The 18,383-nt window shown below is 39.3% G+C and overlaps 1 protein-coding gene across 1 annotated transcript; it reads right to left on the bottom strand.

Annotated features, from left to right (window-relative positions):
• Positions 1 to 10,082: 10,082 nt before the first annotated feature.
• On the bottom strand, positions 10,083 to 14,785 carry asb6 (ankyrin repeat and SOCS box containing 6). Its single transcript, XM_020935514.2, has 7 exons — positions 14,516 to 14,785; positions 14,062 to 14,203; positions 13,518 to 13,696; positions 12,660 to 12,766; positions 12,476 to 12,584; positions 12,305 to 12,391; positions 10,083 to 11,147 (listed from the first exon to the last, which is right to left on the bottom strand). Exons 2-7 carry the CDS (start codon positions 14,169 to 14,171, stop codon positions 10,432 to 10,434), a joined length of 1,308 nt encoding a protein of 435 aa, XP_020791173.1. The 5' UTR covers positions 14,172 to 14,203; positions 14,516 to 14,785; the 3' UTR covers positions 10,083 to 10,431.
• Positions 14,786 to 18,383: the final 3,598 nt, after the last annotated feature.

Consider the following 18,383-nt stretch of genomic DNA (forward strand, 5'->3'; position numbering starts at 1 on the left):
AACCTTCAGAAATTCCTCGCTGAGCTGCAGAGGCTGCACTAGCACTGAGAAATGATTGCCTGCAGGTGGCTTAGGTAGTGACAGTTCAGATCACAGAGAGTCATTTTAGGTTTAAATCAATTAAAACCAATCTTGAGAATCAAAATATCAAATTATAAATAAATGGGACATCATGTCCAATTTTTTGTAATCAAGAATAAATCCTAGATGAAGTTTATTATATTTAACTTACATACAGTTCGGTCAGTTACACTCAGAGTCCAGTACCATTTGCTCAGGTCTATCAAATCAATCAGAGATTATACCTCACTAGTGGCATGTATGTACAGCAACATTTTAGAATGTTCACTGGCTATTTAGTTAGAGTGCTCATTCAACAATCAAAGGTTCATTTTTGAACTGGACTTTGTGGCGTTGTTGAGATACTCCATCCACCTTGCCTGTGAGTAGTGGTAGCGTAGAGTGCTTAGCAGAGCACAGAGGAGCTGATGGCGCAGATTAGCAGCCTCACTTCCGTCAGTCTACCCCAGGGAAGCTTACCATCTAAAAGTATGGAGTGGAGGTTGGAACTTCTGGAAAAATGATATATAGAGACTAATGCATTATTAATGATTATTATTTAACTGAATGAGATTTATTGAATAATTTTATTTATATGGTATAAAACCAATCTATTGCCTGACAATAGAAATTTTACACCGCTATATCTGCCCTACAAAGGAAATGTGCTCTGAGAGTGAAACTGAGAAAAATTACTTTTAAGTTTTGATGTTGTCTCTCTGTGTATGTCAGTTACAGTAAGTAAGTGTTACCATATGATATGTTACAATATGATAAGTAAATAGTTAGTAGTTACCACAGATTTTATTTTTGATCTCTGAATGTACAGTTAAAGTACAGAAAATTAAGTGGTCTGAGAAAACATATTTCAAGTCCCATTTCACAATTAAACTAAAAAGAAAAAAAAGAAAAAAATTTGCAGGATCTACAATTTGTGTGTAACTGCAGTGAAAGGACAGAAAAGTGCAGTATCTGTGTCTGAATTTGTCAGTTAGAACATTCTGAGATGCAGTTTCTTTTGCATCACTGAAGAATTTGTAGTTAGTGCAAATTTAACATCAATCTTTTTCAAAAAATGTTTTTGCCTTAACTCAGTTCTGACAAAATACTGCACTTTTCTTTTGTAGGACAGTATTAATGGAGAATCTCTACATTAAACTATATTTGTACACCAAGATTATTACATTTGGCCATCTAAAGCTAATATAAGACATACTACTAAAATAAAGTGGGTCTAAATTGTTGAAATTATTATGTCTGAGGCCTGTTTATTAAAACAGTAAAATAGAGTAAGCATTCAATGTAAAGAAAATTGAGTTTACTCATTTCCATTCACAATGTATCGCTTGTGTCATTCTGAAAGAAAATGCAGAAACAGTAACCTCTGATTCACTTCTGTTTCTAACTTAAACTTTAGGACTTATTATAACTTAACTTTCAGTAAGACAACACAGTATGAATAGTGTAGAAAAAGACTGCAAAACAAAGCCGTGTGAGTTTCCATCGTGCATGGTTCCTCTTAAACAGAGCTAAGATATGCAGGTCTGGAGAAGATGCACACAATTACTTGAGAGAAGAGGGGGTGCTTTATTTACATATGCAATATGCATAAGCAAGGTTACTGCGAGGGTGAAATAACCAGCAGATAGAAGCAGAGAAGGAAGGCGGTCTTTGCTCTGTGTTTGTGTGCATGTTGGTGATGGAGAGTAGGTGGGAGGGGGCAATGGGGGGGGCAGAAAATTGGTGTTATCAATATTTAACCAACCCTTCTATTCTTCTAGCATATTTATGGCAGACAATAGAGCAGACATGCAACTGTCTCATGTGAGTGGAAGTGTATTTGTCACTGACTGAAATTGAGGCTGTAAATACAGATTCATTGATACATCCCGGTCAATAATATGGTAGCCCACCATTGCCAACAGTTTTTTGGCAAAACAAACTTGTCTACATGGGTATGTCTTAACCTGGAGTGCAGTTATTTATTAGGAATATCTTTCTACATATGGTGAACAGATGTATGTAATTCAATCAGTTGGTGGAGCCAAAATGGAATGAAAAGGGGGAGAAGAAGTAAAAAGTGTAGTTTTTTTCACAGACCCATGGCTTCTCCGAAATGTTTCCATGTGTTGTGTCTGAGCACTCAGAGAGCAAAGAAGGAAAACATTCTCTCCTCCAAACCACATGCAACAGATTCTTTCTGAAGCCAAATAAATCAAGCCTGTGTTTCAGATCATGTGACACTTTTTGTGCTTTGTGTTATTCCCAGAGTATCCTGTTTCAAGCTTGCTACTACCTCACTTTTTTATGCGCACGCAAACCCCGAGCTGCGCATGCACAGGCACACACGTTCACAGTTTCCATTTCCTGTGCGTAAGATCACCTGTGCAGACAGAGTGGCGTGCCTCAATGCGACATGCTCAGGCAGGAAAACAGGAAAGGAAGTTCAAGGGTGTCCAACATAAAATAGTCCCAGAGTTAGGGGAAACCCAGAACTCATGGCAGTGCGCCAGTAAGTAAAGTTTTTCTAGTGCACTTTTTCAGCTTTACTGCCATCATGTGCTCTACTTTTGCCTCTACAAAAAGGTTTGAAAAGTTTTAAACATCTGTCTGTACTTTTGCAGCACAAGACACGAACACAGTGTAACTGTTTCCGGGTAGTATTACTCACACATTTTTCTCCACAATTTATCAAAATCTTTGACTTTGAATATTTTGACTTTCTGGAAGAAGTTATATGTGACACACCATACCGATCGCCCAATTCACTGTGGAGCAACACTATGTTCCCCTGTGCTTCTGACAAGCATCCCTAGCCCATTTACTGTCAAATGGGCTCGACTCTCTTTGCCGGAGCTCAGATGCAGATTTATGCCAGAGCAATGCCGGTTCTTGCATATTAGATGAAAGCCTTGTTTGCATATACCCGCTCTCTATCCCCCCCTCCCCTCCAATCCACTTCCCCCTCTTTCTCTCTCTTCCTTTTTTTCTGAGGCGTCACTTTAATATGTATGCAAATGGGCTGCGCTCCACGGGCAGATATGTGTGGAGTCCTGTCCTGCAGTCAGGAGGTGTAGGAGAGATTGTGTTTGTATTTATGAGGCATGGGCCCAGGCGCTCTTGGGAGAAAACGCTGTGAGTAGTGCTGTGGTGGAGGCTCTGCAGTACAGGCAGAATGCAGATATGCCAATAACAGAGGTCATGGTTGTCACTAATGATAAGAAGAGACAATTAAACAATAGCATCACTGTAATGTAACCCCCTACACATACACATGCTCATTTAAACAGAAACAGGCTGCACATCCCTGCAAAAGCACACAGACTGAGCGGAAGGGCGGCTACTTCGAGAATATTCCACACACAGCAACCTCGCTCAGCCTCAATAGAGACTCTATGGGGATTGGTTTGGAGCGATCTATTGATCCTGGTTATACCACGACAGGGTGAGGACTGTCAGGGGCTGAGCCAGAGGAGACAAGGTCAGGTCACCTATGAGGGAGCTACTCTTAACCTATTTCATCAGTCTGATGCATCAGAAGCCATGATCCATAATGTCTCCACAACAATAGACCTCAAGTAACAAACAGCATGAATGTTCCCTGGTAATATAGACCTAGAATAATGTGTTTGGTCCAAAACACATAATTCGACACCTGATATGAATAAAATTACAGAAAACTAAACTATTATAAAAGAATACAAATAACAATGAGTCTCTTGTATTATGTTCAAAACATCATAATATCTTGGCTCTGTGCCAATCAGTGATCTACTAAGACACGGAGAGAGAGAGAGAATTGTTCAAATCAAATGTCTGTTCTCCCTCCCTCTCTCTCTCCTCTCTCTCTCACACGCACACGCACGCGCGCGCACACACACACACACACACACACACACACACACACACACACACACACACACACACACACAACCCCTTCCTCCATCATGAATAAACCATACTGTGTCTATGAGTCATATACCACCCCCACATCCCTCTAACCCACTCCCCCAGTCGGCGCTGCTAGAGTAAAAACGCTAATTAACGTGATGGCTAGCTGCAGCTCCTGTCAGCAGCTTGTGGGGGCCTCTCAAGCAGCTAGGCTCCAGTGGTCTCTGGTTTTAGCAGCTCTCTCCCCAGCCACTATCTTCGAAGAACCAGGGCCCCCTCATTCATATTCAGCCCTAGTCACAGGCACCTGGAAGCAGCCAGCACCAAAAGCACCTCCACCACACAACCCCCATAGTGTCTATCAGCAGCAGCGCTCCTGTCACTGCATCACCTCACAACAACCAAAATATACCCAAACACATATTCTTATTTTTCTCCACCTAGAGTCCTACTAACATCTATGCGCAAACTAAAACTCCATTTAGGAGAAGTGGGGGCTTCAAACTCCTGAAACTCCATCTACGAGATGACACAACCCAACTGAGGGGTTGAATCACCCAACGGTGGAGAGAAAGACAGAGAAATGAGAGAGGAGCTGCGTGCCTTGGTGAACTAGCTCCGTAACCATGGCAACGCAGCCGGGAGAGCAAGAAACAGGAACATACAGAATCAGTTTCTGCTGAGACTTGCACATGTGGCACAGTACTGACTCTCCTCGGAGAAGAATTAAAGGGGAGGCGTGTGAGTGTTCCTAGCTAGATACTGAATGTTCTAGTATCTTTAGCAGCAGAATGAGGACATTTGAGTGATACATGTTGGTGAGTATAAGCTCTTAGGTTAGAATTTTGTCTAATGAGGCTGGCCTGAATGTTCCAGTTGATGGGAAAGTGTTGAAGGCAGTGTTCCTAAAGAAAGACGTGGCACTACAGCCCTTATGAAACATACATGCTGCTGCTGCCTGACCAAACTCCTGCCTCTTCTCATCAGTGTGAGTCACTGCTTCTGGTAAAACTGAGCACACAACCCCCTTGTTTAGTGCTGCACTTTACTGCTACTAGAACTACTCAGATAGGGAATGAGATGACATAGAGCTTGAAAAGGAATGATGAAAAACGGAGTGAATTGAGAACACTGAGTTGTTTTTGCCTATTTTCTTTGCCTTTGCCTCTGCACCGCTCCCCTTCTGCCTATCTTTTCTCCTCGCTCTTGCTCCTTCTTTCTACAGGCTCAGTCTAACCTCCCCCTCCCCTTTCCTCAAGGGAATAAAGGTCGTAACGCAAATGATTACTCAAACCCGAGTTGCCATAGAAACAGAGTCATGTGACTAGAAGAGGCATGCATAGACCACAACAAAGAGGAGGATCAGGAACGAGCGCTGGAAAGAGCTGTAGCTCGCCTTGCTGGTGCCTCAGTGTATTTCACTCAAATTCAGCCTTTTAAAAATAGGCAGCAGCGTGAAGCGCAGGGGAGCAAGCACACAGAACACAAGTGAAAAGAGCTAGGAGCATGAAGGCAGTAATGAATCTACGCTGAAGCACTGCAGTGTGCCATATATTCTAGCATTCACTAGCATACCAAGGGTGTGTCCTATTCATCATGTCCTTCTTGAAGGCAGAGCTAAGGCGCCAGTTGTCTGGAATTTCTGTGAAATGGCGTCAGTTGTAAAAATGTAGACACTTATTTGTGTTTTAAAATATAAGTTGTGGAACATTTTGGAAGAACTCTTAAATTTTGTTGTGCATCAATGTTGTGCATAATAACAGGTAAAAAAATAAATAAATAATATTATATATATATATATATATATATATATATATATATATATATATATATATATATATATATATATATATATATATATATATATATATATATATATATATATATATATATATATATATATAAAATGCTTCAGTAATGTGAAATGGTGAAATCACCATTTGAATTTGGACTTGGTGAGAGTACAAAGACTTGCTTGGACGATAAGTTGATAAGTGTAAACCTGAATAAACCTGTACAGGTGCGTAAACAGAACTGTGAGTGCGCCTCAGTCTAAAGGCAGAACAGCACCTGGTGCAGGATGAGAAGGTGCCTGCCCCAACAGGATCCGCTTCTTCTGGCTCTACTCCTCCCCCAAGAGATTAGTCCTGGGCCTTGGTGAACTCAGCGACCTGTGACCATCTCTCACTCACCAACCAGTAACCAGTACACTCTGCCCAGTGTGTGGAAATGTACACTGCATTCTAAAAACACTGAAAACAAGAAAACCTAATACTTCATCAAATAAAACATGTGAATATCAACAAGAGCTTTGTTTTATATGCCTGAGAATCACCAAGCTTGGTGCTATGTTTCAAGATTGGTGGAGCCTGGGCCGGCATACATTTTTTTCAGATGATGTCACCACATCTGTGGTTACGAACATTTGGAACTTCATGTTTCTGTGTCTGTACTCAAAGACATGAGAGTGGACACATACAGTACATTCAAACAGCCATGCCTATCTCCACTGTGGGACACTGCTGCAGTGACCCCCACACCATTGACCATTTGCCTCAAGTCCACCTCGGGTCCCATGAGGCCTTTGCAGCAGCTGAGTGCTCAGTGATGTCTGCAATTATCCCATGTCTAGACAATGTCTAGTGAATGTCTAGGGAAAGGCACGAAGATTCACTACTGCACTGGGATGATACTGACAATGTTGCTAGTGGCGAAACTGATGTCAGTGAAAGTACAAACTCCAATAATACTGAAAAAAAAAAAACAAACAAACATTTTTAGATATAAATGATCACATTTCCATTCATCAAGGAAAATGCTCATGGGTAAATGAAGGGCTCTGGTCTGATATTTATGTGTATAACAGACATTGATCCATTTGGTGACATGCACCAAGTGAGGTCTTGAATTAATTCAAAGCCTATTTCATTTTTTTTTTTTTTAGCTCACTTAATCGCTCATCCCCCAGCAACCCAAAACATGCACAATAGGTAAAATCCTCCAGCTAAGGTAGTCCTGACCAAGAGAAACAAGATCACAGAGTTGGGTCCCCGAGCACTACACTATGGTGCTCACTACTCCTGAGAAGATGCTCCACCAGCATTGAAGGATGGATCAAATGCTTTATTGTTCCATACGGGGAACAGTAAACTTGGTTTCCTACTGTGGTCCATTTCACCTGCTGATACTTGGTTTCCTACTGGTAGTGCATGCCTTAAGTACCTCAAATGACTCTGCTTAATGTCTAGGAGAAAAAGTTCTACTCAGAGCTCCTCCCAATAGATTGCTTTCTTTACCCTATCTCCAAAATAGCAATGGCCACCTTGTAGAGGGAACTCATTTTCTTGTTTTTCTTGTGTTTCTTTATAGTCATGACCCAGCACTCATAACTGTACGTGGATGTAGGAATATAGGCTGACAGATATTTCAAGCTGAGTTTACCTTTTAACGCAGCTTCTTTATCACCACAACAATCCAATGTTGTCACATTCGTCCACCTGTCAATCTCCTGCTCCAGTCTTCCATCACAACAAGACACACTGATACATTTCTATCTAAGGCAGGAGCTTCTCACCAAACTGGACAGGACAAGCCATTATGTTTTGGTAGTGAACTATGGCTTAATTTTACCCTGGAAAACACTTTTTAACGGAGGCAGAAAAGTATGAAACCAACAGGGGCGGGCTGGCAATCTGTACATTCCAGAAAAATCCAGAACAGCCATACGGCTGTTTTTTGGTCCCAGTTCGGCCCTGGAGCCCACTGTAATTCACACACAGTCTCTGGACCACCAATCCAGTCTGCCAATCCAGAGATGTGTTGGCCAAGACAGTTCCATAACATCTACAGATTTTTTATACTCTTGAGGGATCTCATCCACCCCCACTCCTTACCACCAAGGAGCTTTCCAACCAGCACAATGGTAGCAACTTGGAAGATGGGCGTACTGCTTCCACAGTGGAAGATACACCAGTGTTGGTAGAGCACTCTTACCCGCTTCTGTGGTGATAGATGGTTTTCCAGGCTGATTAATAGTCCACAAACACAACCCACATCTGAATGTTTTGCTCCACATCTTCTTTGACTGTAGCCCACTTCACCTGTAGATTCTTCTGCCTTAGAAGTCCCAAAAGCCATCCCAAAAGGGATGTGACTCCAACAGGTGGCAGCTACGATGGCCCCACAATGCTCCTTCAGGCACCCACTCAACTCAAGCCAGTCATCAGGGTGAGACCCTGGTAATTGCTATATTTTACCCAACAAATAAAACCCAACAAATAAAAATCTAAATTATATATATATATGTATGAGATTATGGGCAGAGATTGGGAGATAGTGAAGGTTCAACAAAACAGACATTTTCTAAGCACCCAAACTCGAATCCAGGGCAACAGGGAAATACTCAAACAACATCTTAGTATAATTTCTCCGTTTAACAATAACCGAAGAACTATCATAAGATAATTGAGTTATTTAGGAGTCCATATGAGAATTAAGATTTTATATTGACAAACTGAACAGCAAGCAGATAGGTTCACAACTGTACTGCTGCACACTTTGTAGCTTTATATTGTCACTAGAGAATATGCAATTAGCTTCTGTCAAGACTTTGTACTTGGTTAAATAGATTAGATAGAATATTCTATAAACAGAATAGATTGGTTAAATCTGCCTGTAACTCACTGAGAGCATGACAGGAGGAGGAGCTGTATTCTACTGACACACAGTGAGATCTTATTTCAATATATTATAGTTTTAGCATGTCCTACATGATGCATTTAAGGCATCCCAGTGTACAGGCAAAACAAGTCTTAGTGAGAGAAGGGGCCGGCTGTTTAAAACTCTTCTTTAAAAATCTACACAATGTATCACTGACATGGGCCAGAAGAGGCTGCTTGTGGTTTAAAGACAGCGCCGAGTCACAGGTCTGGGGCACATGGACAAGACCTGTATGTAGGCCTATGCCTATACATCAGAGCAGAAACTTCCACTTAGTTATTGCTTCAACTGCTTACTAAATACACCGGATTCATAGTCAGTTTGCATGGTCGCCGAGCATAGCATATATTATGCTATAATACTTTGTAAATTAGATGGGGGGTTTACATTAAATTAAGTGTACACACACTTGAATGATCCACCTATTGTTAGTAGGCCATATCCATTCTCAAGAAAAAATAAACAAGCAACCCCGAGTAAGGGCAGAACACCACAATGGGCTGCTGCAGTGAAGGAAAGGGCTCTGAGAATGTGCAGGTGCGGTGGGAAAGACCCGTGGGCTTCAGGGAGAGAATAGATCAATAACTAATTTCAGTTGCGAGCTTCACTCACACTGTTTTCCAATAAATGCTGGATGGAGAATGGTGGCTGAGCCCTCCCCCACTATCTCTATTCTATCACCTTCTCCGGCAAGGATTGGACTCAGTGGAAGAAGACTTTCTTTCCACTCCTGTGATTGTCTGGATTATGTTTCTACAGCCTCTGTATTGTATGAATGTAATCCAACATTGTCATTTCTATTTCCATGTGTCCTCCACGAGCGCTCTCATAACCATTCCACATATGCGCCGCTGTATCTTTAACATGAGGGCTTTTACCCCCCTGCAGCCCCCTCCCACTCTCCATCCCATCTCTTCCCTGCTGGAGCGGGCAGTGTTGAGGTTTTGTCAAGAATATGCCGTAGATTGAGACAGACAGGAGAGTGAAGCGTGTGTCATAGAGGGCTGCTGCTGCTGCTGCTGCTGCTGCTGCTCGGCTCTTCTCCTCAGAGGCTGTGACCTAGATAACCAAGAGGAGCTGAGCGCCTGCAAGCCTGGAGCCACTCCAGCGCCAGCAATGTCAGGAAGGGGTTAGTTGTGTAACACAATGTCCTATTTAGTTTACACTTCACCCCTAGAATATAATGTACAAACCCTAAATGGCAGAAAATTATTGCAATAAATAGAAACTGTTTATAGCAGTATTGCTGGATTAGGTCAGTTTAATTTAAGGTTTTTACAAGTTGTGTTCTCATATGCGTAAAACGCATAACTTCCTATATTTTCACAGTGAATGTTGCCTACAAAACGTATAATTATTTAGTCAAATGTTTTAAGTTGTTTAATCAGAAAAATGGCACTCAACCAACGTGATAATGTAGTACTAAAGCACTGAAATTGTAATGGTTTATTAACGTTTCAGGAAAAAAAACACTGTATAATAATCAGAAATTCTATTAGGCAATGAAGAAAATAAACAAAGCACATTTAAGAACTCTTAAACTGTCCCCAAAGAAACAAAAATTGTGACTACCACTAAAACCAGTTCATAATGCTGTATAGGAACAACATTGCCATCTGGTGGCAATAATTTATACTGCAGGCTCAGCTTACTCAGAAAAAGTCTGAAGTATTTCTTCACAAATATTTTACCACAAAAATACATATTGTGAAGATTTTACATAGCTATACTGATTAGTGAAAATGTGTTTTGTTTTTACAATCATTCTTGGCTCTGGTCTGGCTTAAAGCGGTCCCAACCAGCAAAAAGAGTAAATTTCTGTTCAGAGAGAATATAGTCTTTAAGTCTGTCTGGTAACGGCAATGCTTTGACTCTTGCTTCCAATGGCCAGGGCTTCAGATGGCTTCTTATGAATGCCCTGCAAATATGACGTAGAGCAGGAGGGTTTGAATCCTGCTCTTTGACCCGCTGGTGCAGGTCTGCCAGAGCCTGGGCATATGGGTGAGTGTCCTGAACGTGGACTGGGACATCAGGACTCAAGCGGAGCATTGGTGTATTTAACCTTGCTAAAGTGAGCAAAGCCTCAGCTTGCTCCATGAGTTCAGAGGCACGAGTCAGATCTGAACAATGCTGTAGAACTTTGTGGAGGCGCTCAAAAACAGAATTGTAAGCTGACCAACATTCGTTTCCATGATATGTGCACTGTAAAGACGCTCCACTCTGGAGTATGAGTGCCGCCAAAGGGAAGAGCAAGTCAAAGAAGTCCAGGCTGGTCTGTGTTAAAGAGGCTTCACCCTCCTCGTTCAGACAGAGGCTGGGGTCCACTCCATGGGCCAAAAGCAGCTCTGTGGTCTTCAGACAGAAGTTGCCAATTTCTGCCGCATCCTCCACACTGGCATCCATAGCTTCTTTTATCAAGAAAACCACAGCAGATTCAACGCTCTCACCATCGACTGTACAAGCTTTGACATCAGCACCTATAGAGAAGACAAAACAGTTTATTAGCTATTTTGTACATCTTGATAAAAAAAATCTTGTCCAGTGATTTCCTATTTAATACTGCAGAACTGATGCTTTCCCTGCCTTCTCATAGTGACATTTTACCATAGCAAGCAACGGATTTTCATTTATGGTGATGCAATTTTTTGAAAATAGCAATGCAAAATCTTGGTGTATGACAGAAAACCTCTAGGCCTGCATTCAAAAATCTAGTGTTATCATCTTCTAACAGTGGAGGGCAGCATTGCACACTGTCGCATACAGCCTGCTGGAATTTATTAAAACAAGAAGATGACCTATAGACTAACTTAATAATTGCAAGTTAAAACAGGGCAGCGGGAAGGAACGGGGGTAGATGACAGTTGATAGACATTTTCTGAGCAATCAAGATCCAAATGCAAAACTACATAAACATGCATGCATCAATCAACTCTGAGCTGGATAATGATGAGGCAAAACTCAACAACACTGTTAAAAGCTCATTAAAGTAGATTTTGCATAATATGTCTCCTTATATAATATGTCTAAAGCATGATATTCACAAAAAAGATTTGATCACAGATAAATTAGGCCAGACTACATGTAAATGTGCATTTACAAAGGCTGTGACTTCTAATTCTTGTTCCCCCTAAAATTCTAAGAGTAAAACACTGTTAACCACAGGTCCAGTTGATTCCTGCTGGATCACTTGCTCAACCACTTTAATATTCAAGCAATGTGTTTTGGCAGCTCTGCCATGACAATTATCAAGGAATGAAAACCATTGCTAGGTTCTTGTTTGCAAATAGTGATGTGTCATTTTCCTGAACGAGACTGGAAACGTCATGCCACAAGATTGCAGTCCTGATAATTATTTCAGGTAGTGGTTTTACTCAGATAGAGAACAGGGAGAGTTAAGGGATGCTTTATTCATCCCGACAACCCATTTAACAGTGAAAATTGTATTCACCATAAAAAACTTCTTAGTCCATTAACACAATTGAAATCTTCAATTTACCTGATATTTTTGTATTTGGCTACTAACATACAAAATACTAGACTAATTTAAAAGTATGTGAAATTATTATATAAGTATGTAAAAATTATACCTAACTTAACAGCTGGTATTAAAATCCACAGAAATAGTTGACGTTACCTCTTTGAAGTAGATGCTTAATATTCTCTGTATTGTTCACAGTAAGTCCATCGCTGCTAGCTAATGCATGAAGCAGTGGTGTTTTTCCTGCAAAAAAAGCAAAAACAAAACAACTTTTGAATTAACAAGAATGAAACAAATATATGTTGTCTTATAATAACAAAAATTTACCATGTTTGTCTCTTGCATTGACATCAGCACCCAGATCCAGCAATGTGAGCAGGCAGGACAGTCTTTCTGATTCTTCACATGCAAGATCCAAGGGACTGCTCTCATGGATCTACCAAGAATAAAACAACATTAACAGTGATTTTAAATACATGTCTTTTTTGAGATGAATTTCTCTGTGACTTACCCTATCTCTCTTTTCAATGTCTGCTCCATGTCCAACAAGCAGCTTTACCATGTCTGGCTTGTTTCTTAAAACAGCAATATGCAGTGGGTTGTAGTACGAAACAGGGTCTGGAGATAGGAAAAAATAAAAAAATAAAAAAGTAAAATAAATAAAACAAACTGAATGATTGTAATCCAGAAAAGAGAAGATATTTAGGTCAAAGAGGATAAATAAATATCAATAAATATTAAAGAAAAATAAATAAAATTCCCAATGAAATACATGGGTGGCATTTGTTTGAAGCAACACTTGTTTGAAGACACTTTGAGGACAATGTTGACAACTAGCAGAGGTCACACCAACCTAGTCTGCCAGAGAAAAAGCAAAATGTTCAGCCAATTTATGCTCTAATAGGTACATAATACTCTTAACATACAGAGATGTACTCAAAGTATTGATACAAAAATATATTGTCACAGACTTCTAAGCACTACACGTGGTGATACAATACGCTTTATCGCTGTACTTTAAATCACATCAATTCAGTATGACAGAGTTATACACTTAAATACTTGCTGACTGACCTAGGCCTAAGCTGCTGAGCTGAAAAGAAAGTTATTAATTGGTCGATTCTGTTCCAATATTAAGAATATTGGGAATTTGGAATCTCAATGCCATCATAAAAACATAACTTTAGTTAACTTTAGACTTGAGACCTATTTTAGGGCTATATATGCATCAGGACAGAGACTGTATTATGAGGTTCTTAGCAATATCCAGCTCTTATATTATATTATTGCATTATTATATTATATTAAAACTATTTGATTTGGAACTGTGGAATTGTCACATACAACAGATAAAATACCAGTTTGTTACCTTCAAAGTTAAGATCAGCCCCATAACGTAGTAAGATTTCTGCAGGATATATCAGACCCTGCTCTGCCATTTTATATAAAGCATAGCTGATGCCTTCATTAAACACTTCGGAGTGTAACTCCCGCTGTAATAGCTCCTCTAGAGAAGCGCTCAAGCGGCTCTCCTCTTCAGGGCTACGTCTGGGCACAAAAGACAAAAAAGACGGCATAAACAGAATAAAAAATCTGGATTGCTGTATTGTATTGTATTGTATTATTCTTAAAAATAACATGTTTGGGTTGAGGTTTTGTCCATATGTGCCCAATAATTTCTTGTCACACCCATTTTATCTTGGTCCTCCATCTCTTGAGGCCGTTTAGCTACTCCCTTTTTGAAATATTGCAATACAACAGTATTACTGTGTATTGTGTAGCTAACCGCTGCATATAAAGAACTGTTTACACACCTAGAGTAAAATAACTACATAGGATGGCACAATCACACATGAAAAGATAGAAAATGTATTTTCTGAGAGGCACTGACAGTGTTACCAAGTTATTAATACCTGTCTACTTGATTGTCATTTCCTTCACTGACTCCAACAGCACACATAACAGCATCCACGAGTGGCTGGTACTCGTAGATGATTCTTCTGAATCCGTGGAGGAAAGGCATGGCACTTTTTTTCACTTAACTCAAAAAGGTTTCTATAAATACAAATTGTAGCATATTAAATGATTCAGTAATTCATCAGTAATTCAATAAAACGTCAAATGGGATATACAACAAAATCACAAACATAAACCACAAACATAAATATCTCAATCTTGAAGCTAACTTGAAAGTAAATTACATTTAACTAAGCTATTGAACGTCAACGTTTTTCCAAAATGCTCCGTGAAATCTCAAACGCTCGTACAAATTCATTAATGGTTCAATTATAAGCACCATTGTCAACAAACTTTGTTACTAGCTCAGCGTATCAGTGGATATAGAGGAAAACTATTATATTAACTCACGCTGTGTTTAGTTATTTCTTCTTTCTTGCATGTGGCGTGAACGAGTGAAACGATTGACAGAAGGACCTTATTCGTTCCGTCCGTATTTTGGTTCCCTTGGTGTACAGGGCAGCATGTGATATAAATGTTCCGCTTTGTGGTTAATTTGGTGGGAATAGTACACAGTCAGAACAGTAAAATTATTGTTAGGTATAAACGCCAACTTTACAAATTTGGAGACAGATGAGCAGCTTTAGAATTCATTGCACTCTTGGCACTCTTCAGTTCTTATTTTAGCACCACGTAGCCCATTAAAAGATGACGTAGACCTTTTTACTTTAAACGGCTTGTGGCTACCCTGATTAATCAAACCATTGTTCAATTCAAAATGTTTGAATGGTGATGCGAAATGTAGGCTGTATGGAAAGTGTAGAAAATGTCAAAAAAAAATAAATAATAATAATAAATAAAATAAAATAAAAAATAAATGAATTGTGCGCACGCTCGGCCTGAAGATGGCAGTAGAATTGCACAAAATTACTGTAGTGCAAGTCAGCAGTGCATAGTGCAGGCTTTGTCGGTCATTCATGGGTTCAGCTTCCTATTATATGAAACAAGACTTTTCAACAGATATAGCCAAACATTTTATCTTTTCAAAAAGTCACTCAACAGTGCTTGATAAAGAACCATTGACTGTATCTTTAGGATACAATTCTATCCTTGGCTTTTTCTATAGCTTCTGAGTTAACATAAACAGCAGCTATAGTATCAGGATATAACCTAAGTATACAGTTGAAGGGCCTCTTTGCAGAAATCTTGCTTCACCGAATACAATATTTCAAAATATATCAGAATAGTATTGGCAGGCCTATATTAGCCTATTGTTTCACATAGTATTGTACCAGGACATCATAAGATAGCTTTGTCAAAACATGTTTGTAGGCAATTTATTTAGCCTGTTTATTTTTGCATGTTCCAATGTGGAGAAGGATGGTTGCAAAGAGTGGAAAATAGAGACAAGATAAAAGCCTTATTGCCTCTTTTATTACATTTAGATCTCATCCATCAATAATATAAGAATGGCAGCAAAATTACTTATAACTGCTGGTCATATTAAGCTTCTCTTGAAACAAGGCTATTGTTTATCTGGTTCATATTTGCTGTAGAGGTGTGGGGAAAAGAGAGGCACAGCAACTCTTTCTTCTAGTGACAGATGTGACCCACACAAAACTTAGCAGATTACAAACAATAATTAATTGAAATTAACATTCAAAATGTATTGTTTATTTTTTATAAAGTGAAATGTGTAACATACATTTTTCATTGTAAATTGCCCCCCTGAGTAGCCAGCAAAAATGTGATACACTGTACATTCTAACACTTTTTCCAAAGTTGAACAAAAAACAACTTAAATATTTAAGTTGAAGTCTCACAATTTGCTTTGACAAAATACTGATGAAGAGGAAGAAGGGTCAGGGATGATAAAGTGACAAGGCTTTTTGCTTTGGTTTCCTTTTGCTCCATTCAGAGAGGGGAATTATCAGAGCAGCAGGTCTGGGCCAATATCCTTTTGTGCTGACGGCATATTGCACAGTGAAGATTGTGGATGAAAATAATCATCCCTTTTAAAGGTCAGGAGAAGTTAAGCACACTCAGAGTAGACCACAGCACATTGGGGCTGATAAGAAATAACTGTCTGTGTAAAGGAGAGAATAAAGAGTTCACCTTGTCCATTTATATGACTCTGATTGTTTAGTTGTGAATCAAAGTTAATTACATTATATGTGCACTTAACCTACAGTCTTCCTAATTAATGCAATGACATGTTAAACAGAAAATATTATGTCAAATAGCCATCCCATGGTTTATAAGTCAAATATACATCTGCACTGCTTTGACTTCTCCAATCCTAGACCAGCTTGTATGGGAGGAACTGTTCTTATCTGTACTGTACTGAATGAGTGTGACAAGTAATGGAATAGCTATATCTCACAGGTGTCAGCTAAGTCCCATGGTTGCTTGGATGTGGGCTCCTTTTACTGCTAGCATAAGATAGTTATTTATGCAGTCTATGTCTGTTACTGTAGTTTTTCTTCTGGGGACAAAGTGTACTCTATAAATGGCCCCTAGTTTTCATTTTAGCAGAGCACTTCTCTTTGTTTTACGAAAAGTCTACAGGCTAAATGGAACACTTCTGCATTGTGAACTAGTAACTTTTATGGCATCTCATCTCATATAAAGGTCACTTTTTGACTTTCCCTCAGAGGATCAGACTGAAAACCAGAATGATGGCTCCAGAGCATGATAAGTAAATGGATCTTTTAATGGTCAGTGAATGGCCACTGGTAATCTGCAAAGGACAGGAAATAGCCAAAGCAGCATAGATACAGTGGGCAATGACGGAGCATTCATGTGCAGTTATTATTAATGCTATCATACATCAGATAGGCCGGGCAGGAAAGTGAACGTTTGTGACGAATTTGGGCCTTTTGAGGGCGCTTAAGGTCATGGATGAAAGATACAACCCAATAAATACACCTGAGACTATTTATTATTATGTGTAATGGAGAGCATAGGTACTACACACCTCAGGGACTAAAACCAGGGTAAAAGGTGATGGACTGGAACAGCAGAAGGACAGCCTCTGGTGTGCTTGTACATACAATGCAGTAGCATTGGCTTTGCAATTAAAAATAAAAAAATCTCTGGGAACTATGACACAGTATACAAAAGAGATGGAAAGTAAGATAAGTATACCAACTGCTTCAAGTTCACTTCACTGGAAAATACATTGGATAAATGCATACTTTGTAGAAGAGGACGTGAATAGATGGATGAAGATGTATGTGCTAGTAGTGGTATAGGTAGGCACAAGATTTAGTAATCTAGCATTTCACTTTTTGCTCTGTTCATAAAAACATGAAAGAAGTCAGACCTTACACTTACATTGTGAACTTTGGAGGTATGTTATCGCAACTTTTCCACTTCCCATATACACAGTCACACCATATATTAAGATAGAGACTTTGTTTACTTTATTAAATTGCATGGAGGAAAGATAAAGAGTTTATAGGCCATCGAAAATGGATTTAACAGGTGTAGAATGGGGAAGTATAGCTCAGATTTAATGGTTTGCAGGACCAGACAGTGTAACCTAAACCAGCAGAGTTCTGTCTGGCACCCGCTCAGTTGCACGGCCCTCATCATTGCGTGGGTTTCAAGGGATTTGTCTGAGAAGTTGACTCTAGAGAGGCTGGTTTTAGACAACTCCCAGCTTTTGTGAGTGATGTATATTACTGCTGCTCCACACTCTGCACCCCAAAACTTTGCCTTGTAACACTAATGACTTTTGCAGATGTAAAAAAACACTGAGAGGATGTGCCCAAGAATCCAGTTTCATAAATTCTGTGAGAAGGCTATGGATTTGCGGAACTACTGTTTTATCAATTAGGGAGACATGATCTTGAGTTTAGAGCAAGATTTTAAATTCAGTCAACACTATGAAGTTGTGGATGCAAATCTACGGCAGATTATGATAAATCTGAATAATTTGTACCTAATTACTAAAATACAGCTTGTTTTGATCTTGGTATGAAAATGAAGGATGATTGATAGCCTTTTACTTACATTTCTATCTAACTTTTTTTTTTTTATTAACGCCATCTGTCTCTCTGCAAATGAAAGGGAGAAATTCTGTGTTTTGGTGATTATAATGAGCAATTAGTGTTGAGAAATCCATAATTTATTTTGCTAGAAATACAAACTGTAGAAAACATTAAAAAAATACACACATTTTCCCACATGCATAATAGTCTACATTATTTATTTATTTATTTTTAATTATCCCTAATATAAAAATAGATTTTGTATTATTAGCCTGTATTTTAAA

The sequence above is a fragment of the Boleophthalmus pectinirostris genome, unplaced genomic scaffold (assembly GCF_026225935.1).
Source record: "Boleophthalmus pectinirostris isolate CB_2022bp ecotype Guang Dong unplaced genomic scaffold, ASM2622593v1 HiC_scaffold_4, whole genome shotgun sequence".
NCBI lineage: Eukaryota > Metazoa > Chordata > Actinopteri > Gobiiformes > Gobiidae > Boleophthalmus > Boleophthalmus pectinirostris.

Excerpts from the sequence above, each read along its gene's own strand:
- asb6 (XM_020935514.2), bottom strand. The coding sequence starts at position 14,171 with ATGCCTTTCCTCCACGGATTCAGAAGAATCATCTACGAGTACCAGCCA. Across the intron at positions 13,697-14,061 it reads AATGACAATCAAGTAGACAG|ACGTAGCCCTGAAGAGGAGA; the intron begins GTATTAATAACT and ends TTTTGTGCCCAG. Across the intron at positions 12,767-13,517 it reads GGCTGATCTTAACTTTGAAG|ACCCTGTTTCGTACTACAAC; the intron begins GTAACAAACTGG and ends TCCTATCTCCAG.